The sequence below is a fragment of the Ylistrum balloti genome, unplaced genomic scaffold, assembly GCF_031769215.1.
Source record: "Ylistrum balloti isolate Yb309-2 unplaced genomic scaffold, AGI_CSIRO_Ybal_v1 Utg370160, whole genome shotgun sequence".
NCBI classification, from domain to species: Eukaryota; Metazoa; Mollusca; class Bivalvia; order Pectinida; family Pectinidae; genus Ylistrum; species Ylistrum balloti.
The window spans coordinates 772,187-797,023 of record NW_026782156.1 but is presented as its reverse complement, the minus strand read 5'-3'; the positions used below and the strand labels follow the sequence as shown (position 1 = coordinate 797,023).

The window sequence follows — 24,837 nt, the reverse complement described above, 5'->3', positions numbered from 1 at the left end:
ATTCTTGAAATGTCAATAAGGATTTCATGAATATTAGAATGTTTTCTGTCTGGAGATTTGGAAATTAAAAGGAATAGCTAACCACATGGAAATATTGATATTTTATTTCAAACAAAACAGGTTCAAAACAGATTGAGAGTTGCCCATCTAATATTTGGTTTGAATTTTTGAAGTACAAATCTTTTGCTGGTGACCTTAATTTTTCCTTTGGTAGAATGTTGCCTTGCCGACACAATAGCCTCACTGTTGCTGTGTCTTAACTTTAAATTTTCTATATATTTTTCCTCAGCATTAAAATTTTTATGTAACAGTGCCTCAATTTCAAGCGATAATGCTGTATTCTCAGTTTTTATCTGTATGGATCACCATTTTGACTATCTATTGTTTTTATATTGACAACACAGGAGGGTTATTATGATCCCCATCCATCATCCAGACCACCAGCAAATGAGTATTATGGATCATCCACATCACAGCCACAAAGTGTTCAGGTAGAACAACCAATAAAAAGTCTTGTTTCATTCTTTCATTCTGCTTTTCTTTAATCTCCCTTTCTAATTTTCTTGTTATTTTTTGACAGATTTGTGAGACTTAACTTTATAACAAAAACAGTTTGAGTTTTGAAAACCAACTAAGTGTGAATAGAGTAGATAAAAAATAATAGATTTGTGTTTGGATTTTCATTAATGCAAGAACATCATATAGAAATCATTTCATCCAAAAATTAAAAAAAAAAAAAGAAAAAAAAAGTGAATTTTGATACTGGTTCTCCTTAAAAGGTCCTGATTCTTCTTAGCTTACACTTTGTATACAACCTTTCTCAGCTTACTGAAATAAAATACGACACTTTTTTTTATAACACACTACCACCCCTGTTAGGGTGGCTATATTTCACCACACCCATTTCCAAATCCTCACCTGGCATGTTCCTTCCATTATTTCACGATCATTGATTTTTCACAGTGTATTGAATATCTGTCTTCACCATGTCAAACCCTATAATAGGGATTAATATTCTATCAATCTGACACGCGTTTCTTTCTTCTACTGAATAACATAGTGACTGTAATACCCTGGAGCAATGGCACAGTGATGCAACTTAAGCTATTGTTTTCCATTGTTTTTTTTTTCTACTCTCCGATGATGGAGCGACTTTGGATCAGTGAACATTTTCAGTTGTTTTAAACTTTTTGCCATGTTGACACTGCCTGTGTTTGATACTGAACAGTTATAGTTTTGACTGACAAATATTTTGTCTTTGCATTAAGTAATTTTTTCAGAGAGACATGAATACCACATTTCATTTTTAAAATTAAGTTTATTACCAGGTATTCAGATTTCATACCAAGTATTTTTTGTTTTTGTAGTTACAGATAAATCTATACACTCTAAAGGCAGATTCTAATATTTTTCTGAAAAGGGACATGGGAACATTTTGTCATATCTTGAATGGATAAACTTTAAGAACAAACATTTGATTAGTAATGAATTCAACTTGCTGTTGTTTTAAAACTGCCATATAAATGTATAGTTTGTTGATAACATGCAGTTTCAGCAGAGAATGTTGAATTTGTGGTTTTCCATCAGGATTTAAACAATATTTTTTTGTGTCAGTTATCAGTATTTTATGACATATCATTGAACAATTCACCATTTAAATATGATAAGCATTATGATGGCTTCATTTCTGAAGAGATTTCCATTAAACTGAGCTAAGGTCATTTATGAAAATACCCATGCCTGTTACAATATGATTACAAGGTCAAGGTCAACAATACTATTTATAGCAAATTCTCAGCCAATGTTGTGTCATCAATTTAACATATTTATTTCCTATGACAAAGCTATGTTACAAGAATTATACATCAACTGAGTTGGTATTTCAGAGTTTTAAGGTCAAGGCCACCAATACTTTTTAAAGAAACTTTTGAAGATAAAGATATTATTTTTGATTTGCATGAGAGTGAGGACATTGTGGTCTTATAGTCTTGTAGATGATTTTTAGATTGAAGTAATTTTCACATTGTTATAAACAGTGATCAGAACTTACTCTCCATTATTTTATTGATTGCTGTACTTATATTCCTTCGGGAATGTCTATTTCATCAGTCTAAGTATCAATCAGTTATGGTTCAATGCACAACATCATTAATAACACATGTTTTTGTTAGAAACTCAAACACCGAAACATTCTCTTATTGACAAGACTTGTATTTGTTGGTTGTTATGTGAAGAACATCACTGGTATCTAAGGTTCGGTTTGTGGTTTCATTTCATGTTGTTATGGTATTTAATTACTTATACACAGAAGATACAGGCACATACAGGTATGTACAAGTGCTAGCAAAAGATATTTAGTAAACCAGTAAAAGTCTGATGCCTTTTGAATCGCAGTTGACTGTATCTATTATTTGTATCCAACTGACCGAAAACTTAGACTACAGAGGGAACTATATGTTTGTTTATTATTGATTGGTTCTTTTAAAATTCATATTCTGTTATGATGTATGAAATATTGTAACCAGTTGGACAAGTTCACTTTTATGTGGTTTCTGTCAATCATTTTGTAGAAATGGAGACCTAAATCCTTATTTTTGGTCAAGGTTGTCTCTGATCATGGCAAAGATCAAAACAAAGATAGCAAAAGTCTGGTAGTTATATAATCCACAGGACACTATAGAATTCTGTTAAATGAATCCAATTGGAAGCCATATATGGATATTTTATTTACAACTTATTACTTATTTTGCAAGCAAGTGAAAATATTTGTTTTCAGATTCAAGCAGAAAAACTTTCAGAAGCAGCTGATGTTCTCTTTTTCTTTTTTTTTCAAATATAATCAATATCAGATCAATAATTGTTGAAGTTGTCTTGTGTTTACTGTAGACAAGTCCGAGACGTGGGGTGTACTATCGTTTAGCGAGCCCAGAAGTGGGGCTGCCTCTTGGTCGATATGAAGAGCAAAGAAAGTCATTAGACGAACAGAGACAAAGGGACTATTTCGCAATGATGTCCCAGGTATAAAATTCTATACTAATGCGAGAAAGGGGTGATGGTGTGTACACTTGTGTATGTTGGTCGAGTGCACTTGTACGCTAGTCGGGTATCGGTACATTTATTTCTAGCTTTCCCAATTGTGAGTTAACTCCCCTTGATGTCACTTTGATTTTCAAATTGTTTGTAATTTTTCCATTAACAAAATAAATGTCATTTCTTATTTATTTACAATTTTTATATCCTTTCCTTCCATCCCTCTTACAAAATATGGTAATATTTCTTGCATTTCCAGTTGTTATGTACAGTGGAATATGGTGTTTTGTATAGTAAAAATGATACTTTCAAATAGTTTTATAACTTACCTTTGAAAGTTTGCTTTGCCAGATTGAATTAATGATTCAACTGCCAGAGAACAATCTTATGTAAACTTTTCTTGATCCTTTTAGCCCCCAGAAATTAACCAACTGCGACCATCATTTTAATGGCAATAATTGACCGTAAATATTGGCATAAAAATAAGTAATTAAATAAATGAATAAAGAAAATAAATTAATGGAAGCTTTAAGTATTTTTTAAAAGATGATGAAATTTTAACATTTACAGATACATAAGCATTTGTTTTTCAATTCAAAATTTTATTAGAAATATTACTGTATATGGAGAATCGATCTTATGTACAAGGATAAAGAACCCATAGATTTTCCTCAGCTTTTTAAGTATATCTTAAGCCATTTCTCTAGCCTACTTAGTTTAGAAAATAATCAATTTCTCTGAATGAAAGATATTGAACTTAATACATGTAGCTACTAGACTACCCAGTACATACATATTTCCTGTAGTGAAAACTGTCTTGATTTGTTTCTGATAGTGAAATACTCCATAGTTTGAATTTTTGATTTAAGGTTCTTTAGAAATCATCGGCTGAAATAAGGTCAATATCTTCATAAACGAAGACTTAATACAAAAATATAATTGATTTTTTTTTATCAATTTTTCAATTAAAATGTTTGTTGAAACAGGTTAAGGTTTAAGGTAAAAGTTTCTAAAATGTCCATTTGAATTAAGTTAAGTAAATGAGAAAAGTATTGACTTTTCTATATGAAGTCATGCTCAGATGGGCATTCATAGATTTCTATTATAGAATATGTAGGCCAACAAAAATGGGCTGGTTTCTCTTTCTGCAAAATTATGGTAATGCAGTATTGTGTGCCATTCTTGCTAATGGAGAGATCCAGATTTTGAAGTCATTTTGAAGAAAAACTTGATTTCATATGTCTCCTTCATTGTGAAATATTTCTATAGTTGCCCATTGCAATTATCAAGCAATAGTGAAGGAAGGTGAAAAATAGCGTAGCTATTTAAAAATCTTTAACATATGATATAAAGATGTTGATCAGAACTGCATAGTAACCAGACATATGATGATTGATATTCATAATTTGAACACTGCCATAGAAATAGTCATAATCAGTCCTTGCTGTAATAACCCAGTCAGTATAGAGTATCAGACTTTTCAACCACAGGTGGAGTTCTGCAGTGTGTAGTTCTACACTGTGTACTCAGGGTGGTTTGTGTTTGTCAAGAAGCTGAGAAACAGACCATATTTTGCTGTTTTTGTTTACCTTTGTATAGCACATGGCAGGCCTTCTGTATTTTGTTCAGTAAGGTAGCCACCAGCAACTACACATGGCCCTGGTTGTTGACAAGGTGATATACCCAGTATACAAACAAACAAGCCTCACAATGAAGTTCAGAGTCATTAGTATTCTTTATTATAGTGGTTAATTAATGTATAGAACAGCATTTGAAATACAAACCTGATAGTAACCTTTGAAGATGAAATGATAATTAAATAAAATCAGTTAATGAAATGACCCTAATTTTTTCCGGAGTTGAATATTTGGTATATGTAAATTTTAACCAATGTCCTAGTGCTACTCAAGGAACCATGGAGGGGTTCCTGAATCATTGTAAAACAAAGTATTTAATCATGTTTTAAGTATTTTGTGGAAATACTGTGGTAAAATATATTAAAAATGTTCAAAAGTATTTCCAACAATTATCAACAGTAACCTGTACATAACATAAATATCTAGTTACCCCAGTCATCTAATTATTAAATTAAAACATTAAAACATTTACAGTTTGATAATTCTAAAGTGATTTAACCTGTATTTATGTAAGATGATATGAAAATTTCACAGTACTTGAACTTATCAAAGGCTTAATACTAATTTGAACCTTTTTATTGTTAGACTAAAAAATATACCCATATTCCAAATTGAATTTCAGGACTCATGTTTCTATCACCCCAATTGGAAAGAATATTGACGGTATAAAATAACATCTATCTAACATCCCATTGTTTTAGATACAAAGAACTTTAAATGGCTATTCTTAAACAAAACGTCTGTAATGTGAGGTTAACATATGATTTATAGCTAGGCCATTATTTAGAACAGGAGAATCCTGCCACCTCTCAATACTAACTCAATCTCTCAATGACCGCACCATTCTTACATTCAGACCTTAAGATATTAAATATTTTAAATTCTTGCAATCTTACCTTATTTGATTTGATTTTTTAAACAAACATAAGTTGCTTTTATTTAATTTCAAAGATGGCGGCCTTGTCTACCATCGTAAAACATTGCAATGTTTATATAGGGTTTATTACAACAAATAGTATGTTTTCTCAACCAACGCTGATTTTTCTCTGTTGGATATCTTTTGTTTACTTTCCTGCAATAATGACGAGATTTGTCAAAGGAAACTTCGTTACTGATAATAGAATAATTTGTACTTTACACATTCAATTGTGTCTCGCAATGTTTGATTAACATTCTTATGCATAATGATAAGAAGTTTTAGGAAAACTATTTAAATAAGAAAATTTGTTTCGTTTATTATCAGCAGTTTCATTTGTAGTATCATTAAGCTAAGCTTGTCGTAGGTAAAAGATCAGATTAACACGTTAGAAATTTGCCATTAATATTTTCCTAAATGTTTAGTTTTAGAAATACTAGAATAGAATATAATAACTTACTTAATAAAGTAAATGCTTAGTTTAGAAAAAACTAGAATAGAATATTATAACCTACTTAATAAGTTTCAGTATGACTGTGATGCAAGCGAACTTCAAAGGCATTGTATACCTACCATTTTAATTTCACCCCATAGTGTTGCATACTTAGTCAGTGGTTAGAGTAATCATGTTTAAGTTGGTTTTTCAAAGGTAGTTTATAGGGAACATTACATGGATTGTTTTGGGTTATTTTTCGATGTAGATTTATTTAGAATAGATTTTGAATTAAATGTTTGCCATATAAGTTAGTGCAAGCTGTAGAGGCACTGTGTGGTTTTGGGTGGCACATCTGAATTGCTTTAAATCAAATTTACTGATATGATAATGTCCGCTGTCAAATTGATCTAAGATAAAGATAGTTTAATTTTAATTTAATATGTAATTACATTTTCAAATTATTGTTTGTTGCATGGATTTTTTTTTTCAAATTTGTTGTTTATAGAAAGTTTTTTTTTAATCAGCTTAAAAATTTCATGAATTGTAAAGTTATTATATTAATGACAAACAGTTTGAAATTAGGTTTTAAATGATAGAAGTGAATGGTGAAAATGTGACATAATAATTGATTTTTCAAAACAAGCATCAGATGTAGCTATCTGACTGAAAAGTAAGTGCTTGTTTGTAAGAAATCTTGTTTTTAATTGATCATGTAAAGAAGGAACAAAAGGAGCAGCAGAAAAGACAGGAAGAAAAGCTGAAAAAACAGGCTCATACACAGGTGCTCCAAAAGCATCAGGCCCAACAAAAGCTTTATAATTACGACGAAGTTCAGAGAAAGCTTCGAGAAGAACGACGAAAGGACTATGATGAATTTGTGGTATGCTTTCCTTCCTTTTATAGACTAGCTAGATACCAATATATTCTGTTAATATTATTGGTAATTTAGTTAAAAAAAGGAAAAGTAGAAATATATGTAATTGGTGGTCAATGGAATGTATTTATGATTTAATTTTAAATTTCTATTTTCTTTGACCTATCAATGTTATCAATTTCAAGCTGTTTAACTCTTGCCTATGTTTGTGTGATGATTTAGATGTTGATGCAATGATTCCATGGAGCGACTTACAAAAAAAGGTCTAGGATGATTTTCATGGTTCTGTGCTTTCAAAATCGTCTTATAAGAGTACAAAATATTGGTTGGTATGTTGTGTGCTCAGGTTTAATTCTTGGTCTTGTTCATGTTTGTACCAGGTTGGTTTCCTCCTTTGGATCTTGTGGGAGGTTGATTTTTTTTCCAGATTGACCAATCCTAGTTATTTCTTTGCAGAATTTTCCATGGGAAAAGTTTTACGATATGTTTGCTGAGATACATACCATGGGTTGCTGATACACATGGAGTTTCTGAGATATTTTCAGATGTTTTATTGTAATCTGATTTGTCTAATACATCTCAAGAAAGTTACACAGTCTCTTGTTGGTTACAAGGGGCAGGAATCATGTGACAGCTCTAATGGTGTGTTATTAGAACAAAGGATACACTATGTTTTATCATCTTCACTCTCATCCAGTTTAGCCTCTAATGTTTAGAAATAATCTTTCATTCAAGTGTATTTACCATTTCACCTTTCATATTGGTTGTATCCTTGTGAAACAGATTTTACTTGAAATATCTCCTAACATATCATCTTATTTACGGCCCAAATTAAATATTCCCATAATCATTTCTTTCAGCTCTGAAATGGAGCAATGATTGAGATAGGTGCGATGATTGAGATAGGCGATGATTGAGATAGGTGCGATGATTATAGATGATAATGCTTTGGTGTGTAATGTCTCTAAGGTAGCTAAGGGATAAACCCTACACTTTTATTGATTGTTCCCTAAGTTTCCTTTCAAAGCTGCCAGACCCCAGTGACCTTGTGTTCAAAAGGCAGTGTAATTTAGCAATGTAATCCGAGAGGACGCCAGAGTCGATAAAGCCAATAATTAGTCCCTGTGACCTAATAATTAATGGACAATTGGATACAATGTCTGCAAACTTCATCTCAAATGCCAGGTTTGGCTGGTGAATAGAGTTAAAAGAAATTGATATGGGTAGTTGTCGTTTTCCTTTAGATCATTCAAATAAAGAAATACTCTAGTTCAGTTTCATGATGCTAGACCATGCAAATAGTTGATACCTGGAGTCAACTTTCACTTGGTGAGTCATCAAATCAACTTTTCTGTAGTCACCACTCTTTCCAATAAATTCATTTTACCATATATCACATATGGTCTCATGTCTTACTATACAGAGTTGTTGCCCTTTAGTTATTTTTTATATAACAAAATTTGTTGGGAGTCGTGGGATATGACATTGTATTATAATCACAATCCTTTGCCCTGATTATAATAATATTATTCTTATGATATTGGTGAGGACAACATGCAAGGGAGGTGCTCAAGCTTTACCTAATCTATGCCTTATTCCAGCCTATGGGTGGGATACCCCGACGAGGGAAGTATGATCCAGTTTTACATAGTCAGACATTGGCGGAACAGAAATATAGAGAATACCTGCGGGTAATTGTGCACTCTGTTTGTGAATGTTTGCAATAGCTTATTATATAGCCGCAGTCATCCACTGATTCTAAGAATAAAATGAAAAGATGTTTATGAAAGAATGAAAAATTCTGTGAGATGTTCTATATGCAGATGTTCTATCTACAAGGGAGACAATTTGAAATATTGAATCTCCCTGATTTTGAGTTTGACGGTGAAGGGAAAACTATTTACAAGTAATAAAAAGATACAGTTGAAGGAATGTGCACAATAAGGGCCATTAGAATTTAGTGTAAAATTGGCCCTTACTGTACATACTTCTTTACTGTTATTTATTTATAAAACAATTAAAAATTGTCAAATTCTGGTGATGGCAACTGACAAATTGAATGCACTGTTTGTCACAATTTGTATACTATAAATTTATGTATTTGTAAACTTGAGTCAGAATGGTTTGTTTGTATGTGTTAAAATACAGTAACAATATTAAAACTAATTAATATCATTAAAGTAGATAGACAAAAATTGAGAGTGCATGATTTTGCTTATGGTGCGATGGGTTGTAGATTTTAGAGAATGTGAATTTTTAGTTAGAATCCTACTAATTGTGTTGTTTTTGCACAATGTTGATTTGGAAGTTTTGGGTCTTTTTAATGTGAATGAATGTCAATATGGTGAAAAGGGTTGTACATATATTGTGTCATTAATGTATCTTCCACAATGCTTCTTTAAATATTGTTTGATGTTTTTAAGATTTTTTTTCTGTATGAATACAAAAAGTCATGTTATGTTAGAATTGTCATAGTATTAGTACATTGTTATGATATATTTAATACCAAGCTCTTGTCCTTTTGATGGGTCATATTAGTCATCCTTTCTTTGAACAAGACAAAGCCATAGATCATCATTTCATTGGGAAAATGTCGTCATGTTTGTTGTTCCTTTCATCATTGAGAAAAATCACCGATTCATTTCCTTAAAGATTTCATAAAAAATTCATTTGAAATATACTTAAATGAGAATAATATATATTACATAGTGATAAATGTTTCTTTTACCTGGAACTTTCATCTCTTTTCTATCAATATGAAGTTCACTTTGCTTTCCCTAATTGACAAAATTATTTCCAAGGTCATGCATATATTTTTGGAAAAATAATGAAAGGAATCACCTAGTTCCATGCTTATACATTCTTGAAATTTCAATTTATACCAGTATGGAGGTTTCAGCCCACAAACAGTTCTGCATATGTGTCATTGTTTAGCACAATGGCTTTGATCACTGTACTACATACAAGTATGCTCATGTCTTTTACCAGTCTGATATTATACAAGCAAGTCGTGAACACAACAGAGGAAGCTGACACGCCCATTACTCTGGCTTTCATTGCTTGAATGTTTTATTTGCTCTTATTTCATAATACCACCTCATACTCTTATTTATCTTCCGTTCATTCAAATTTTTTCGCGTTAATATAGATGTATTCATTTAGCTAACATTTCATTTGTGTCGTTATGACTGTATCACAGGTAAACGAAGCTATGATTTAGTCAGTTGCTATGCAGCATAAGTTGTGTATGGAATATTTCACATGTCTGTGCATACCACTTAGTATCCTAAAGCTTAGACAAAATATGCTCTACGATATCATTTAAAATCGTCGTTCCTATTAAAGGCCATCTTTAGAAAAAGATTTTTGAGGTCAACTTTTGATTACAATTTTAAGAATCAACTGAGTGAAGAAGAAAGTGATTCTAGCGATGATTCGGACATAAATGATCATTCCAATCGTCGCAAAAGTCGACATTCGAAAGACGATGAAGAAGACCAGCATTCTCCATTACCATGGGATAATTATCTTTTTGAAGGAAAGCACACTGACGAATTTCTGGTAGGACAAATTGTGTTTCAACGTGCATGGTTTAGGCTTATAAAGCGACATCATTTCTATCTGTTTTTTCATTCTTTTGTTATTCAACCTTAAATCAGGAAGTTTTCATTATATTTCAAATTTTTAAGCTGAAGATTTGGTGTTATGATACTATGAACTTTGCAAATTATTTTTTCCCCTATAAAATTTGTGATGTTCACTTTCTGTTATTGTATAAGGTTTGTATCATAACACAAAACTAGAGTTTATACAAGTGTATGGAAATCTTTCAATTCTTTTTTTTTTTTGTCTTAAATTCAGACAACTTCTCATTAATATTATTTAGTATAAACTCCTTTATTCTCAAAAAGTTAATAATTTCTATTTGGATTACAAAATAACTATAGGCTCGGGGTGGAATTCCTAGAAGAAGGAAACAAAAATACACTCGGAAGTCTGGCAGGGCCAAGGAAAGGAAAAATGAATACATGGCTTTTCTTCAATCGGTAACCATGACAACACATTTATTTCATGTCATGTGCTTATTTCTTTTAAGATATAATATTAGATCCTGTAGATTTGCCTTGCTATAGTTAGTGTTGTGATGAATACAACTAATACCTATGTTAGGCTGTGTCTTGTCTTAGAGCAGTTTTAATAAACTGTTTGTTGTTTACTGACTTAAAATGTTTTCTGTGACTTGTTTTGGTTTAATTTTGATTTGGAATTAAATGGTGACTGGTTGACCTTTTGAATGCTAAGCCATTTTATTTTAGTAGTGGAACATGTGGTCAGTGGATATCTAAAGACCCTGAAAGAAGCTGAAAACCTTCATTTTTTTTTTGTAGTAACTTTTTAAAGGTGTCTTTTGATCTGAAACAGAAATCAAGAGTTTGAAGAAATTTGGATTTGATCTTTTCTGGTTAAGAATTTGGTACTAGTCATTTTTATCCTAGAAAAATGGAAATTTCACCTGATTTTTATCTATCACCTGGTGATATTGTGTGAGAGATTGTTTAATGTAAATTTTATATGTGCCACTAAAATGATTATTTCATATTTGTGATTGTTTACTTTTAAAGCAACCCTTCATAATTACTTCTCATTTACTTCATTGTACTTTTGATCCGTATTTCATCTTGGTCCTTTTATGAAAACTACCAGGACAGCTGTGTACTTTTTCTATATCTGCTATAAGCACTGTTATACACACACCAGCAAGTCCAACTTTTGTTAACGATTGTATTTTCCTGGGAATGATATGTTTCATCTTTCCTTCTATTTACATGTTGTTATGGTGATGTTTGAATCAGGTTACAAAACACATATGGAAGTATTTGGTTTCTGTGATTGGCTAGAGATTTTTATGTTTGTTTTGTTGCTACCTGTGCTTTCCAAAAGAAACACTTTATAGATAATTTTCTAAGGCAGTAATGACATCACCTGTATCAGTCCATATTTTAGTGATATTTCATGGCTGCCACAAGTTAATGTGTTTCTGTCTCTATGATCTCTGGGGAAAGCTTTATTTCTCTGAGATTATTATTCTTTGGTTCATTGCATGTCTATATACACAAATCAATTCCTGGTAATATGCTTTGTTAATCTTACAATGACTTACTAAATACAACCAGACCTTACATAGCCTGTTTTTGTTTTCATGCTGCAATCTGACTGACATTTGACATGCCTGTTGGTTAGAGTTAGTGTCCTATATTGTATTTCTCGTCCACTTGTATACACACCATCCGATTCATTCAGATTACTTTTCTGATTAAACCTTTTTCATGTTCAGAAAGCATGTGATGTTGGTTTTGATTTATATTTGACACTGCTACAGTTTTAATTTTTTCCCCCTAACTTTCTTCCCTCTCATTTTCCCATCGATGCACACAATATGCATTTTGACAGTTTGTCTTATATTTTTCTGTGCTTTTGATTGAAATTATACGTCTAATGTATTTATGTACATTGTCTGTCACGAATTAACTTGAGTAGAAACAGCAATGTAAAAATACAACTTTTTACATTTTTTTTCTGTTAGGAGGAGACTTGCACCATCAAACTCCTAATGAGTTTATTTTTTATTGCCTAGGTAAATCATGTTTAGGAAAGATTGTTAAAAACAGATCAATATTTTCACTGCAGTCATTGCATCATTTTATTGTCAGCTATGTAACTTGTAATGTTCAGGTCTTCATAAAGCTTGGAATGAGGTCCATGTGCCAATAACACATGGTCATAGAGATTGTACATTAATGTCAAGTCATGAAAAAGCTTGGATTTGATTGTGCAATAATGTTCAGGTCATAGAAAAGCTTGGATCAAGGAGGAGAAAGAATACAGTTCATAGAGATACTTCAATTTGATCCATTTCAGTTTTCCTTGAAACTCCACATGGCTATTTATGATTTTGAAAATATGTTAACCATTTGATATTGTTTTCCTACATTAAAGAAACTGCTGGAAGTACAAAAACATATTGAATCACAAATGAAGGAATTACAAAATCAATCTGGAGAAGAAGTTGAAAATACAACAGATGAGCAGGATGGACAGAACAAAAGAATGCATACACAAGCAAATAAAGAGAAAAAACTCTCAAAACGAAAAGATGTTCAGAAAAACTTGCTTGTTCATCAGCGTGGATTACAAACTCCCCCTTGGGCAGAACATTTTGATATGGAAGAAATCAAAACAACAGAAAAAATTGGGCATCAAAGTAATAAGAGCATAGGTTTATCTGAAGAAACAGGTAACATTGACAATCATCCAAGGAATCAAAACCACAAGATAAACTCAAAAGTTACTGAAGTAGAAAAAAAGACAAACAGGAATCGTCACAGTCATGAGAGGTATGAACCTAGTCAACCTACCCAATCTGAAAGTCGTTTAAGAACCAGCAATAAAAAGGATTTTGAAGACTCTGGTGGCAGACACAGGTTTCAATATAACCAAACGGATGAAGTAAAGTTGAATTCATACCAGCCAGAAAGACAAATGCAAGAGTATGTCACTGGTAATTATGAGAATGATTTATATCCAAAAGGTCATCAAAATGGTTCACTTCCTGTGCAAGAAAGTCAGAATGGTTCACTTCCTGTGCAGGAAGGTCATCAGAATGGTTATTATCCAGAGAAGAAAGGTCAACGATCAGACACACGAGAAAGTGAGAGTCACTTGTGGAACAATTCCAGAAGAAAACAATATGACAAAAACCATCCTTGGAATAATCAATATAGCCAGGATCTCTCTTCAGCAGATTTTGAAAAACAAATCAAAAGTCAAGATCAACATAGAGAAAACAAAACTCTCCATCCCAGTCGCCAAGGTGACCATAGACACAGCAGAGGTCATGTAGACAAAGGTCAAAGGTGTGAAGGTCATCAAGATTTACAGAAGTATAATGACCAGAAACGAGGGAATGTGTCACAGTCACAGGAAAGAACCATCGAAAATCAGTCCAGTAGAGGTCAGTGGGACAAAACTCAATGGGATGAAGATCAGCTGAGCAAAGATCACCTTGAAAAGAATCAGAAGGATGAAAATTACCAAGGAAATGAAAAAGTAGAAGACGATTTTATGGTAGGCACTGCACATATTTAATTTTCAAGTAACAAAATCAAGGAAGTGATACCAATATTGGATAAAGGTTTTTTTTCAAGTTTTTATAATTTTGTTGTACTTAACAATAATATTTACTTACTTATATTTATCTAAATGGATATTCTGAAGTTAGAAACATTTAACAGAAAATAAAACATGACAAATATGATGTGATTTTTTTCCTTTTATAAGAAAATGTTTACAGGGATACCATTTCAAAATTTAAAGTGACAATGATAATATTTTTTTCGAGCAAAGCAAACAGTTCTTACAAACAAACTAGTTAAGTCTCTGATCTTGACAGCCATTTGGTGGAATGTTAAGGAGAAGGAAAGTTGATCCAACAACCTTAAGGGCTGAGTTTTTGAAGGAGACACGGAGGAACTACAATGAGCTAACTATGGTAACCTCAGCACTTAGCATGTGATCACAGCGACCTATATTTTTGTCTGTTGTTAGTTTTTGTAAGCATGTGATCACAGCGACCTATATTTTTGTCTGTCGTTAGTTTTTGTAAGCATGTGATCACAGCGACCTATATTTTTGTCTGTCGTCAGTTTTTGTATTGAGCCTTTAATGTTGTTAAACAATATTTTGTTTTCACAATTGATTGTCTTTCCATAACCTTATTACTAGTTTTTTTTTTTAAATCTTAGTTCAGAATGAATATATGTATTGTATTTTTTGTTGTAAAAATGTTGTGTCATAGTTATTTTTCTTACATTTTAATGTGTTGGCATGGATGCATGATAAAAAAATTCAATTTTCAAATAGGCCTAAGCCTTTAATGAAAGAACTTTTTCGCCAATTATTCAGATATCTGTGTAAGTTCAATCTTTTAGTTTTCACTTTTATATCACAATATTCTCAGATTTTGATATAAGCCTGTCCATATAAATTACTGTTACTGTAGAATTACCAATAAATGCTATTTCATTATCCTGTAGTATAGTGTCTTAATTTCGCTGGGCTAATATCTAAAGGTTGTTTCTGTTTAGGTTATATCCTAATGATTATGTTTCAAGCATTGGTACATGAGTTTCAGTAAATACAGTTATATAACATAGATTTCTGTACGTTTTGACTTATGCTAATATCTGCTTGCTATTAAATTTTGCATTATCTTTGATTATTGAAAATTTAGCGAAATTAAATCCCCCGCTGAATATCACCGCCTATTCAGTAAGCCACCCCTCTGATTTTGAGCATTTGAGCATTTCAGAATGAGTTTAGTTATTGCTGGTGATAGACAAGGTATATTCAACAAAGAAATACAACTGTATTTACTTAAGAAGAAAAAAGGTTTAGTTTAATTAGCTGTCAGTTTGTGTGAAACTGTATTCTGACAATACCCTTACTGTTAATTATGTGAAGGAAAGTGAGATTCTTTTTAAACACTGTCACCATTTTTTTGTCAGAAAATTGACAGGTAACTTATAAAACAAATCTTTGATTGTTCATCTAGTGTGTTTAGAGCAATTACTGTCTGTCATTTTGCCAAAGATTTTAAAAAAGCACAAAGTATACCATTCACAATGACAAGCCTGTAACCTTATAGAATTACATACTGACCTGTCTCACAGAAAAATTGTTCTGGCAGGTGTAATTTTCATTATAACAGTGATGTACAGGGTTTGAATGTTTATAATGTTTAAAATATCGACTTGGGTATAGCATTATAAACTGGAAACTTCAGGTCAATTAAGGTGTTTCAAGCAATTTATATATATATATTTGCTGAACTTCAAACAATCAAGTGTCATGTATATTGTAAATTGTTTTATAGTGGCAAATCTTAAGTGTATGTTTTGGAAACTCTTACGCTATATAAGTGATTGGGCAAACAAGGTGAATTCTGAATTACCTTGGGGGTTCAATGCTATCACAGAGAAAATGTTCACCTGTGTAAGCAATTCAAACAGCAAGGTACTCCTTTTTCAAAACACAGAGGAAATTTCAGAGATGATAAAATGCATGCATTTATCTCATAAGAAATGTTCCATAATTTTACATAAAAATGGGTTTACAAAGGATGACTTTGGTTTGTCTTACACTTGGGTATAACATATAAAGGAGCTTGGAAGTATCAATCATGTCACCCAGAAATATCAAATGTATGTCAGGTATTGATTCAGGCTGAACAAACAGTGATTTTTTTTGTTGACTTAAACTCTCTGTGGAAATCAAATGAAACACACAATATTGCTTCCTGTTTTTGATTATATTCGACCTGAGGGAATATAGAACTTTTAGTCTGTCCTCACTAAGCCATATAGTCTGGAAAGGACTTTTATAGTCTCACTTGTCAGTTGTTGAATCTGTCTAGGGTGGATTTATGATGATGTTTTCTACCTATGCGTGAATAACGTTTTTGTCAGATCTCTTTCTCCATTTTCAATTGAACTCTTTCATCATGACAAATGCATGCAGTTGCATTTTGCCATAGAAGCATTTTGATTTTGAGGGTTTTGTGGGAAAGGTGTAGCCCTGTGGATTTTCAGCATTTCATTCTTGTCCAGAGGTAGACTCAATTATCATGACATATAGTCCATGAATTATCTTGTACCACCAGTATGCTCAGTTTCTTGAAATAGCAAAATTTTGTGTCTCTCTATGATTCTTGAGACAGTTATGTTTCACCATAATTTTATCGAAATTCTGTCTTGTATCCATTTAGAGATGTATGTCCCTTTGCTTATTATACATTACAATACATTACATGGCCTGAGGCAGATTTAATATACTTAGTCACAACTGCCAAATTGTACTTGATTAGGACTTGATAAAATGGTGGAGCATTAATACTAGATTTGGGCTTGCACACCTCAATACAGAGTTATGGCCCTTGGTTAATCATCTGTCTTTTTTTGGGATAAATGGTAAAAGCTCCCTTGATTAAAGAAGGTGTAACTGCATAAACCATGTTTTGATTAATATAGAATCCACAGGTTGTTGGCATATTACAGCCGTAGTGATAAAAATAAAGATAAAAATGCACTATTCTGTCAATTCTGTATGGATTGGGGCATTACAGATTTATAAAGGCTTGATACAGGGAGGCCTACTATATACTCTGTTTTATGATAAATGCTTACAGGTAAAAAAAGACTTGGCCATGATTCACACTATAGTTAATCTATTTTCAGGTAATAAGACTACACATGATGAAATGTTTACCTTTACAAATGTAAACTCTTGATAATAGGAGCTGTAAACTCGTTCCTTCAGATTCTGTTCATTCCCATTAAGTTAAAAATCTATAATATTTACCGGGGAATTTAAATTGATGTCTTCAAGTATGGCTTACAAATCATAATTGTTGTTTGTCTAATTATCATATTTTGAATTTTGATTGAGAAAAAAGGAAAAATTCTAAATGATCCATTTAATTTTGTGACATACAAATGTAGCAACAAGAGATTTAAAGACAAACTTCTCACTATTGTTGATATATTGATTGTTAGGGATAGTGGCTGAGGATATCATTAGGTATATAACTTCACTGTTATCACTTATACCAGTTACTCAATATGTATATACAGTAATAAACCCACCTCTGATAATAAGCCCACTCATTTCTATTCTTTCTCTGGAGTAAAATTACCAACAAATACTATTTTATCCTGGAAAGAGATAATGTGTTGGTTCCCTGGGCTTATTTTCCTGTAATAAGCCCACCCCCTGACATTGAGCCAGAATTTGGTCTTGGGCTCTTGGCTTATAGCAAGATAATCAAGGAAACAAGTGTTATAATTTTTTTTATTGTGGTGTTAGACCTATATAGTATCTCATAAAGACAGGCAAATGTAACAAGCTATCATCATATCAAGCTTTTATATCAACATGGGAAACTACCGAAATAAGTTTTCATCAGTTCTAGGTTATATGATAAACAGAATCTTACATTCATTGCCACTTCATATGAGATATACATAAAATGTATGAGGTTACCAGATTTTATACCATCTGTTATTTTAAGATCATTGTTAGGATTGCATCATCATAGATATATTTGTGTGATCTAGTAGTGCAGTGGTACCACATTCACCTTTCACCTTGCTGTCAGGGTACAATTCCCACAACAGATGTAAAAAGATAGGTTGCCCAACAACATGGGTTTTTCCAGGTGGGCACTCTGGCTTCCTCCCATAGTAACAGGTCTCACTTACTTTCATCTGGGCCAACAAGAGTGATTGTCTGTTTCACAATTGTCAAACAAATAGAGTTTATGTTATATTAAATATATTTTTTTTCAAGAAATGATATAATACTGCATAACTTATACAATTCTCACTCTGTGTATTCACTGACTCAAAAATTCTTTATTTGATCATAATTTGGTGTCTTTTGTATGGTGTCCTAAGTTTTGGTTAGCGATATAAACTTCTATTGGTATGGAAATATAAAGAAATCTGTCAAGATGATGAATACGGCTGTTGGATGGGTCTGATATGTGATTAAGGATTGTGAATTAGAGATTATTAAGCCCTGAATGCCAGATTTTACTTGTGGGTGTTTTTGATTGAATCTTTTCTCTTGCCTGGTTTTGTCTGTTTTGGAATACAGGATCATTGCATCTACAGAACATGAAGTGAATTAAATATACAATATATTTAAACTTGTAGTAATAGCTTTTCAATGAATATTCTTTACATGGGATATTAAAGTACAAAAAAGATTGTTGTCCAAAGAAGAATGTGAACTATATATTAACACTGTACAATCTACAACAGAAAATGAAAGAAGAACAGGCTAAAATAAAAGAACCCGCGACTCCTCCAGGAGGCTTGGACGTGGGTCAGTATGAACTTTACCGCAAACGTCTCAAGGAAGACTTGGTGAATGATTATAAATCTTCGTTACTACAGGTAAAACCTATCATTGTTTACAGAAAGTTCCTTTTACCTCTCTCTCCCATAGCTTCTTTTCATCCCTGTCTTCTTCATTCTCATATTTAAACAAAAAATTAAACTAATATTTCCACTGATTTTTTTTGTCACTATATCTGTGTCTTTCTTATTTCCATGTTTTCACAAGAAATTGCAACATTGGATAACTCATGTTCCTAATGGTCACCTTCGGTTAAGGTCGTTGAAGGTCAAAGATTGGTTGAATTATTGGATTGCATGTTGGTATCTGGTACATTTTGCCTGGGAGTCATTCTTGTAATTTTACCTTTATTTTCAATTTTTTCCTGGTATTGAAAACAAGCCTTTCTTTCATAGATTTATAAATATTTGATATGTATGCACTAAAAAGATAAACTGAATATAACAAACAAATACATGTAAAATAAGATTTTCCCTCATTAAAACTCACTACAACCACAAAGTTTATGTAATTGAGAGAAAATACCAAATAAAATTTGATCATCACGGATTAATTTTAATTCTGTTCAAATTTCACATAATTATCTCCTGTGACTCTCTCACTTTTCAAATTACCTGTTAGCTTTCTTACCTGTTCTCACTAATAAAGATTTGTGTGACAGTCAAATCAATGCCTGACCAGTATTACATTCAGTGTAGAGTATTGAATTCCATTAAATTAAGTTAAATTAGTTTTTGTGTGAGAAAAAAAACTGCTTGTACCAATTATTTCAAAATTTATTGCTGTATGGGTACATAACAGTTCAAACTATAGGAATAGTGATAAGCAAGGACTGTATGTATATCAAAACTTACTGAGGTAGGTATACAGGTAGATTTATTATTTATAATATAGGTGTAATTCCTTTGAATATGTTTATCAAAAAGGTGTAGCACATTTATCCTTTGGTTTCAGGAATTCTTACTGTGTAACTGTCAGTATGTTTGTCATTGACCTGTTTAAGAAAAAATAAGTAAATCTGAAATGGCTTTATATAAAGGCCATCAAATCTTTTGATCCGCTATAAAGCTTCACCATCTTCTGTAAAACTTCACTTCATATTGTCTTTATTTCAATATGTTGCCTTATGTAATGCTGTCTTCTTGTTCTCTGGATCAGCAACAAAAAGAAAAAATGCAGTTTCAGTTAGCTAAAGCACAGCAAGAATACTCCAACATTCCCTTGGGGCCTGCAGTTTCACCTCTACCTGTTAAACATGTCGAGCTTTTCAATCCTGAAACCCAAAAACAACAGCTGCGTGGTGATCGCCATAGAGAATACAATGAGTTTCTACATGAGGTATCCAGTGACCAGTTGATAGATTTTTCACCCCTCACAAAGTCAAATACTTGTATCTTCCATTTAGTTCTGTCATGCCTTCTTACCTTTGCCCATTTCTGTAGGAAAATTGGCTGATAACCTCATATATTCTTTCTTGTTTCACTGACTTATCTTGGTTTTTTCAGTTTCTCAACTAGCTAAGTGGTAGACTTCAAATAGGTGCTTGCCTTTCTCAATATATTAGTATTTTAGATTAGTGATCATCGCTGTTTTGGCAAGAACTTAGTTTATAGATTTTGTACAAGATGTCATATACTGGTGGTGTTGGTTGATATACTATATGTATGCCTACAAACTGTTTGAAATTTTAGCATTTTTTATTTTTTATAGCTTATTTTACATTAAAAACAAGCAACTTTGAATATCAAAATCGAAATCATATGAGCAGGTACTCCTTATAACCTAAACTCTTAATAATGATAGTAAGACCACTGGTGTCTTTACAAGTCTGAAAAATAACTAAAAAACAGCCCCTTCTCTGCCTCCAACACCCTCCTAGAAGATTGGCTGTAACGGGAACAAAAGTCTGACCATTTACATGGAGGTAGTGAATTCCATTTAATAAAAGACCATTAACATAATGTAGTTATATGAGAAAATTTCAGAAAAATTATAAAAACCAGGGTATATAGATTTACAGTATGGATGGAACGGAGTAAATGTGTATATAATACCATTTGTTCAGTATTTTTCTGTTTACTTGGAATTGCTATAAATAAAATGAACTTTGAAATAAAATTGGTCGAAATTCCATTCTTTCCTGTCATTTGTTTAAATATAACGTTTCATCTACCAGTAATATTTTCATGATCATTAAGGTGAGTATTTGTAATTATAATGATTTTTTTTTTCTTTAGATTTATTCTTTTGTGTTGTTTTAGGTGTTTTTAACCAAAAGCTAATAAACTAATATTGTCTGTGTAATTGCTATATCTTTGCCTTTTTCATTAATTTGGTTTTCCAATTTTTGAGAGTTTAATTAAATTATTAATTTTTTTTTTCATTTTTCAATATACCATTTGCTGAGTTATTTCAGACAAAAATCCCCCCTCTTCTGTTCAAAGCTACATTTTTTAATCTGACTCCCAGTGGATCACAATAAGGTCAGATTACACAGGCTGTTTACCTGTATATACATAGTTCAAATTCAGGATTATGTTTTGTAAAGCAGAATGTCAAAATATGGAGAGGATTGAGTAATAGGATTCAGTTTATCGGATAACTCATCAAACACTCCTTTTTTTGTACTAAAGTACTTGACATCTGTTTTACTGTTTATGTATAAAGGTGCTGTTTAGATTTGTTTTTGTTTTACAATAAGAGACAGACTTTGGTAAATGTGCCTTTCCACTCTCAGAAAATGAGAAAAAAATGAAATGTTAGAATGTAGTTTATATTAGAAAGCTAATTGACAAATACATGCACTGAAGTAGACATGAAAGTTTGGAACTTTGCTGATGGAACACTAAAAATTGATATTTAAATGCTCCTTGTTTCCTTTTACAGTGTTAAAGATAAATTTCTGAATTATATGATATTTGTATGTTACTTGAAGTATTTAATATCAAAACTATTTAAAAAAAAAAGACAAAACAACCCCACCCCCCCTCATTCACCTCCATAGCACTACCACCTTCTTTTTTTTCAAAGTTCCAGACTAAATCAGTGTATGCTTGATATTGTCTTGAGCATGTTTAGATATTTTACATGAACGCATGGTTAGTTATGCATGTAATATTCATAGAATATATTTGATGTAAACATTGAACTGATCAATGATGCCATGTTAATGGTGATTTGACTGATACAATGAATTATGAGAATGTCCCCTATATATATCAGATGTCATTAAAGTTTCAAGCAGGATCATGACTTTTCACTACTTTCTGAATTAACAATTAAGATGCATTTTTATTTTCTCATATAATTCATTGCATTTTGCTTTAGTTAAAAATAGTCTCTAGATCAAAAATAATGACATTTTACATATTTTCATATCCAGTTTACAAGAAAGCAACACTTGAAAAATATCATTTGAACTGTATCTTTATTTCTAGCAATAGTATACATAATTTACAAATGATGTTGTTTTACATTGTTCTTGAATTTTGAATTTGATCTTTATTTTTGAAGCGTTTACTTTATATTTAATTGATCTGCCTTTGTTTTAATGACAGAAGGAACAAAAGCCTTCTCCACGGAGAATGCCTACGCCTCCAAATGGTCTAGATATTGTCACTCAGGATGAGAGGACAAGGCAGGCGAGGGAGAAACAGAGACTTTATGGACAGGAATTACAAAAGGTAAGTAGAAAACAAACTATTGAGATATGGGGAATGGCCTCCATTTGCAATACATATAATGTAGACTTGCATAAAACCATGGCTGTCTTAAACTTATGGGACCTCGTGTCCTTTTCAAATTAGTGAAATAAAACTTAATGATTTTTTTTCTGAAATACTGTTTTACTCCCAATGTTAGTTCATATCAGAAGGAAAGAATCAGTTGTTTTCCATATCATGTTATGTATGTTCAAAATTTCTGTAAGGCTCTCTTTGAGTTTCTTTCCTTACTGATGGATATTTCACTATTTACTTCCCCCTCTCAACTAATTGTTAACGTAACACTTTCGCTTTTTCTTCCTGTAAATTACAGCAACCTAACAGCTGATTTCTGATTAAAACAAAAATTCTCTGATCTAACATCTTTAGCAAAACTGTTCTTAAAAAATCTCACCATTCTAAAGCTGTTCAGCTAACCTTGTGTATCATGGATTTTCAATAAAAAAAATAAAGTTAATATTGTTTTACGGTACCAGTTATTTGCAATTGAGACTCTTAAAGTTAAACATCAGATTATTTTCAAAATACAAAGAACAAAAATTGACTTAGAATCTATTTTATGATAAGAACATTTGATGTTATCAACAAAGGCAATTAAATGCGAAATGATAAGTTTACAGATTAAGATGTATAGTTAAATGTGTCCTTAAACTTACGACAGCTTTTTCTTTCTCCTTCTCTCTTATCTTCATGGTGATGCAGTTCTTAAAGCTTTTCTACTGTCTTGTGTTCAAGGTTGATTAAGACAGTGACTTAAGTCAGGATCATGAAAATGTTTTAGATCAGTAGTTCTGCTTAGTGACATGTTTCCACTGCTACAAATTGGCTTTCATATGTTCTATTTATTTTGTTTTCTTCTTTTGATGCAATTATTTTTCTAGATTTCAGTGTGATTTTATTTCAATCATTTACAGCAATCACAGCAGCAAATGCTCCAGAAAATTCAGAATAATATTGCGGTAATTGATAGAACAGGTCAACAAGCAGCCATTCCCAATCAGTACAATCAAGTCCCTCCACAGCAGCACAGTATGCCACCGCCCCAGCAACACGCCTCACCCCCTTCCCGTAATGTGGCACCAAATCCTCCTCCACAAAGCTCTTCACCACCACCACCAGCACCACAACATGCCCAAATGTTACCTCCACAACAGCATCAGTCCCAAATGAGAACCCCTCAGATACATCACAACCAGATGCAAAACTTCCAAAGGGAACATCACCAAGCCACACCTGCTGGATCTCAATCTCCCCCTCCCCGGCAGAGGAATCACCCCACACCCCATGTAGCAGACCAGGGGCACTATGCGGAATTTAATGGCAAACAACAGAGTCCTGTAGACTCGAGAGATGGTCACCGTCCCCCACCCCACCCGAGGAGATACACCACCCCAGATAGGCTTGATTGGGCCCGAGGACCACCCAGACAGAATGGAACTCCCACAGGCAGATCCTCGCATAGGGTAATTAATGTATGTGTATATACCAAATACATGTATTGCACCTTGAGGAACGCATGCTTGTCTGATTTGGAAATATCTTTGTATAAAGATCAAAGTGACCAACCTTCCAGAATTTTCCAGTGATGTCTATGCTTCTAAAATTAGAAAAATCACCTTATTTATTGCTGTGATACTTTTCTTTTGTCACTTCACGTTTTGCATTGTTCAGACTTTTCTTCTGAGGTACAGTAAAATATGTTAAATTAATGCAAGAGAATTCACTTGTTCTTAAAAAGTCATTTTAATCTGTGAAAGTATACAAAGTAGATGTAATTGGGAGTCGTATACTTTATCAAATTCATTTCAAGCATATTTTACTGTATCAAAAGCTCATAGAAAGTCTGTAAATCCTTTTTCTCTTTCTTCGAAAATTTATGAGAATTTAAATGTTTACGGTTAAAATTTTTGAGAAATTTTGATCTTTGAGAGTGGTCTATATCAAATGCTTGTTGATCCTAACTGATTTTTTTTAGCTGTACTTCGCAAGTTGTGCAATATTCTTTCATGCAATCTTTTATCTAAAGTTATGTTTTAATATTAACATTATATATAATAGAATAAAACGTGAAATATGTCCATATCAGGGCAGATCTTGTTGACATTGTCATGGTGATGGGAATAATAGAGGCATTATCAGCTTTAATCTAGCAAGGAATTGGACCTAATTTGTTACTCTTGGCATAGAACTAAAATATAGCATACAGTAATAGATCATCTTTACAGAACAATATAATTACAGGTTTG

At 32.2% G+C, this 24,837-nt stretch overlaps 1 protein-coding gene across 1 annotated transcript in view; it reads left to right on the top strand.

Moving 5' to 3' along the window:
- The window catches only part of LOC132550993 (serine/arginine repetitive matrix protein 1-like), a 53,667-nt gene that overhangs the window by 8,196 nt on the left and 20,634 nt on the right, over positions 1–24,837 (top strand). The window contains exons 3-7 of the mRNA XM_060215097.1: positions 405–491; positions 12,891–14,018; positions 14,344–14,442; positions 22,427–22,552; positions 23,506–24,054. Of these exons, the coding sequence (XP_060071080.1) occupies positions 405–491; positions 12,891–14,018; positions 14,344–14,442; positions 22,427–22,552; positions 23,506–24,054 (1,989 nt within the window). The remainder of the gene's footprint in view (positions 1–404; positions 492–12,890; positions 14,019–14,343; positions 14,443–22,426; positions 22,553–23,505; positions 24,055–24,837) is intronic.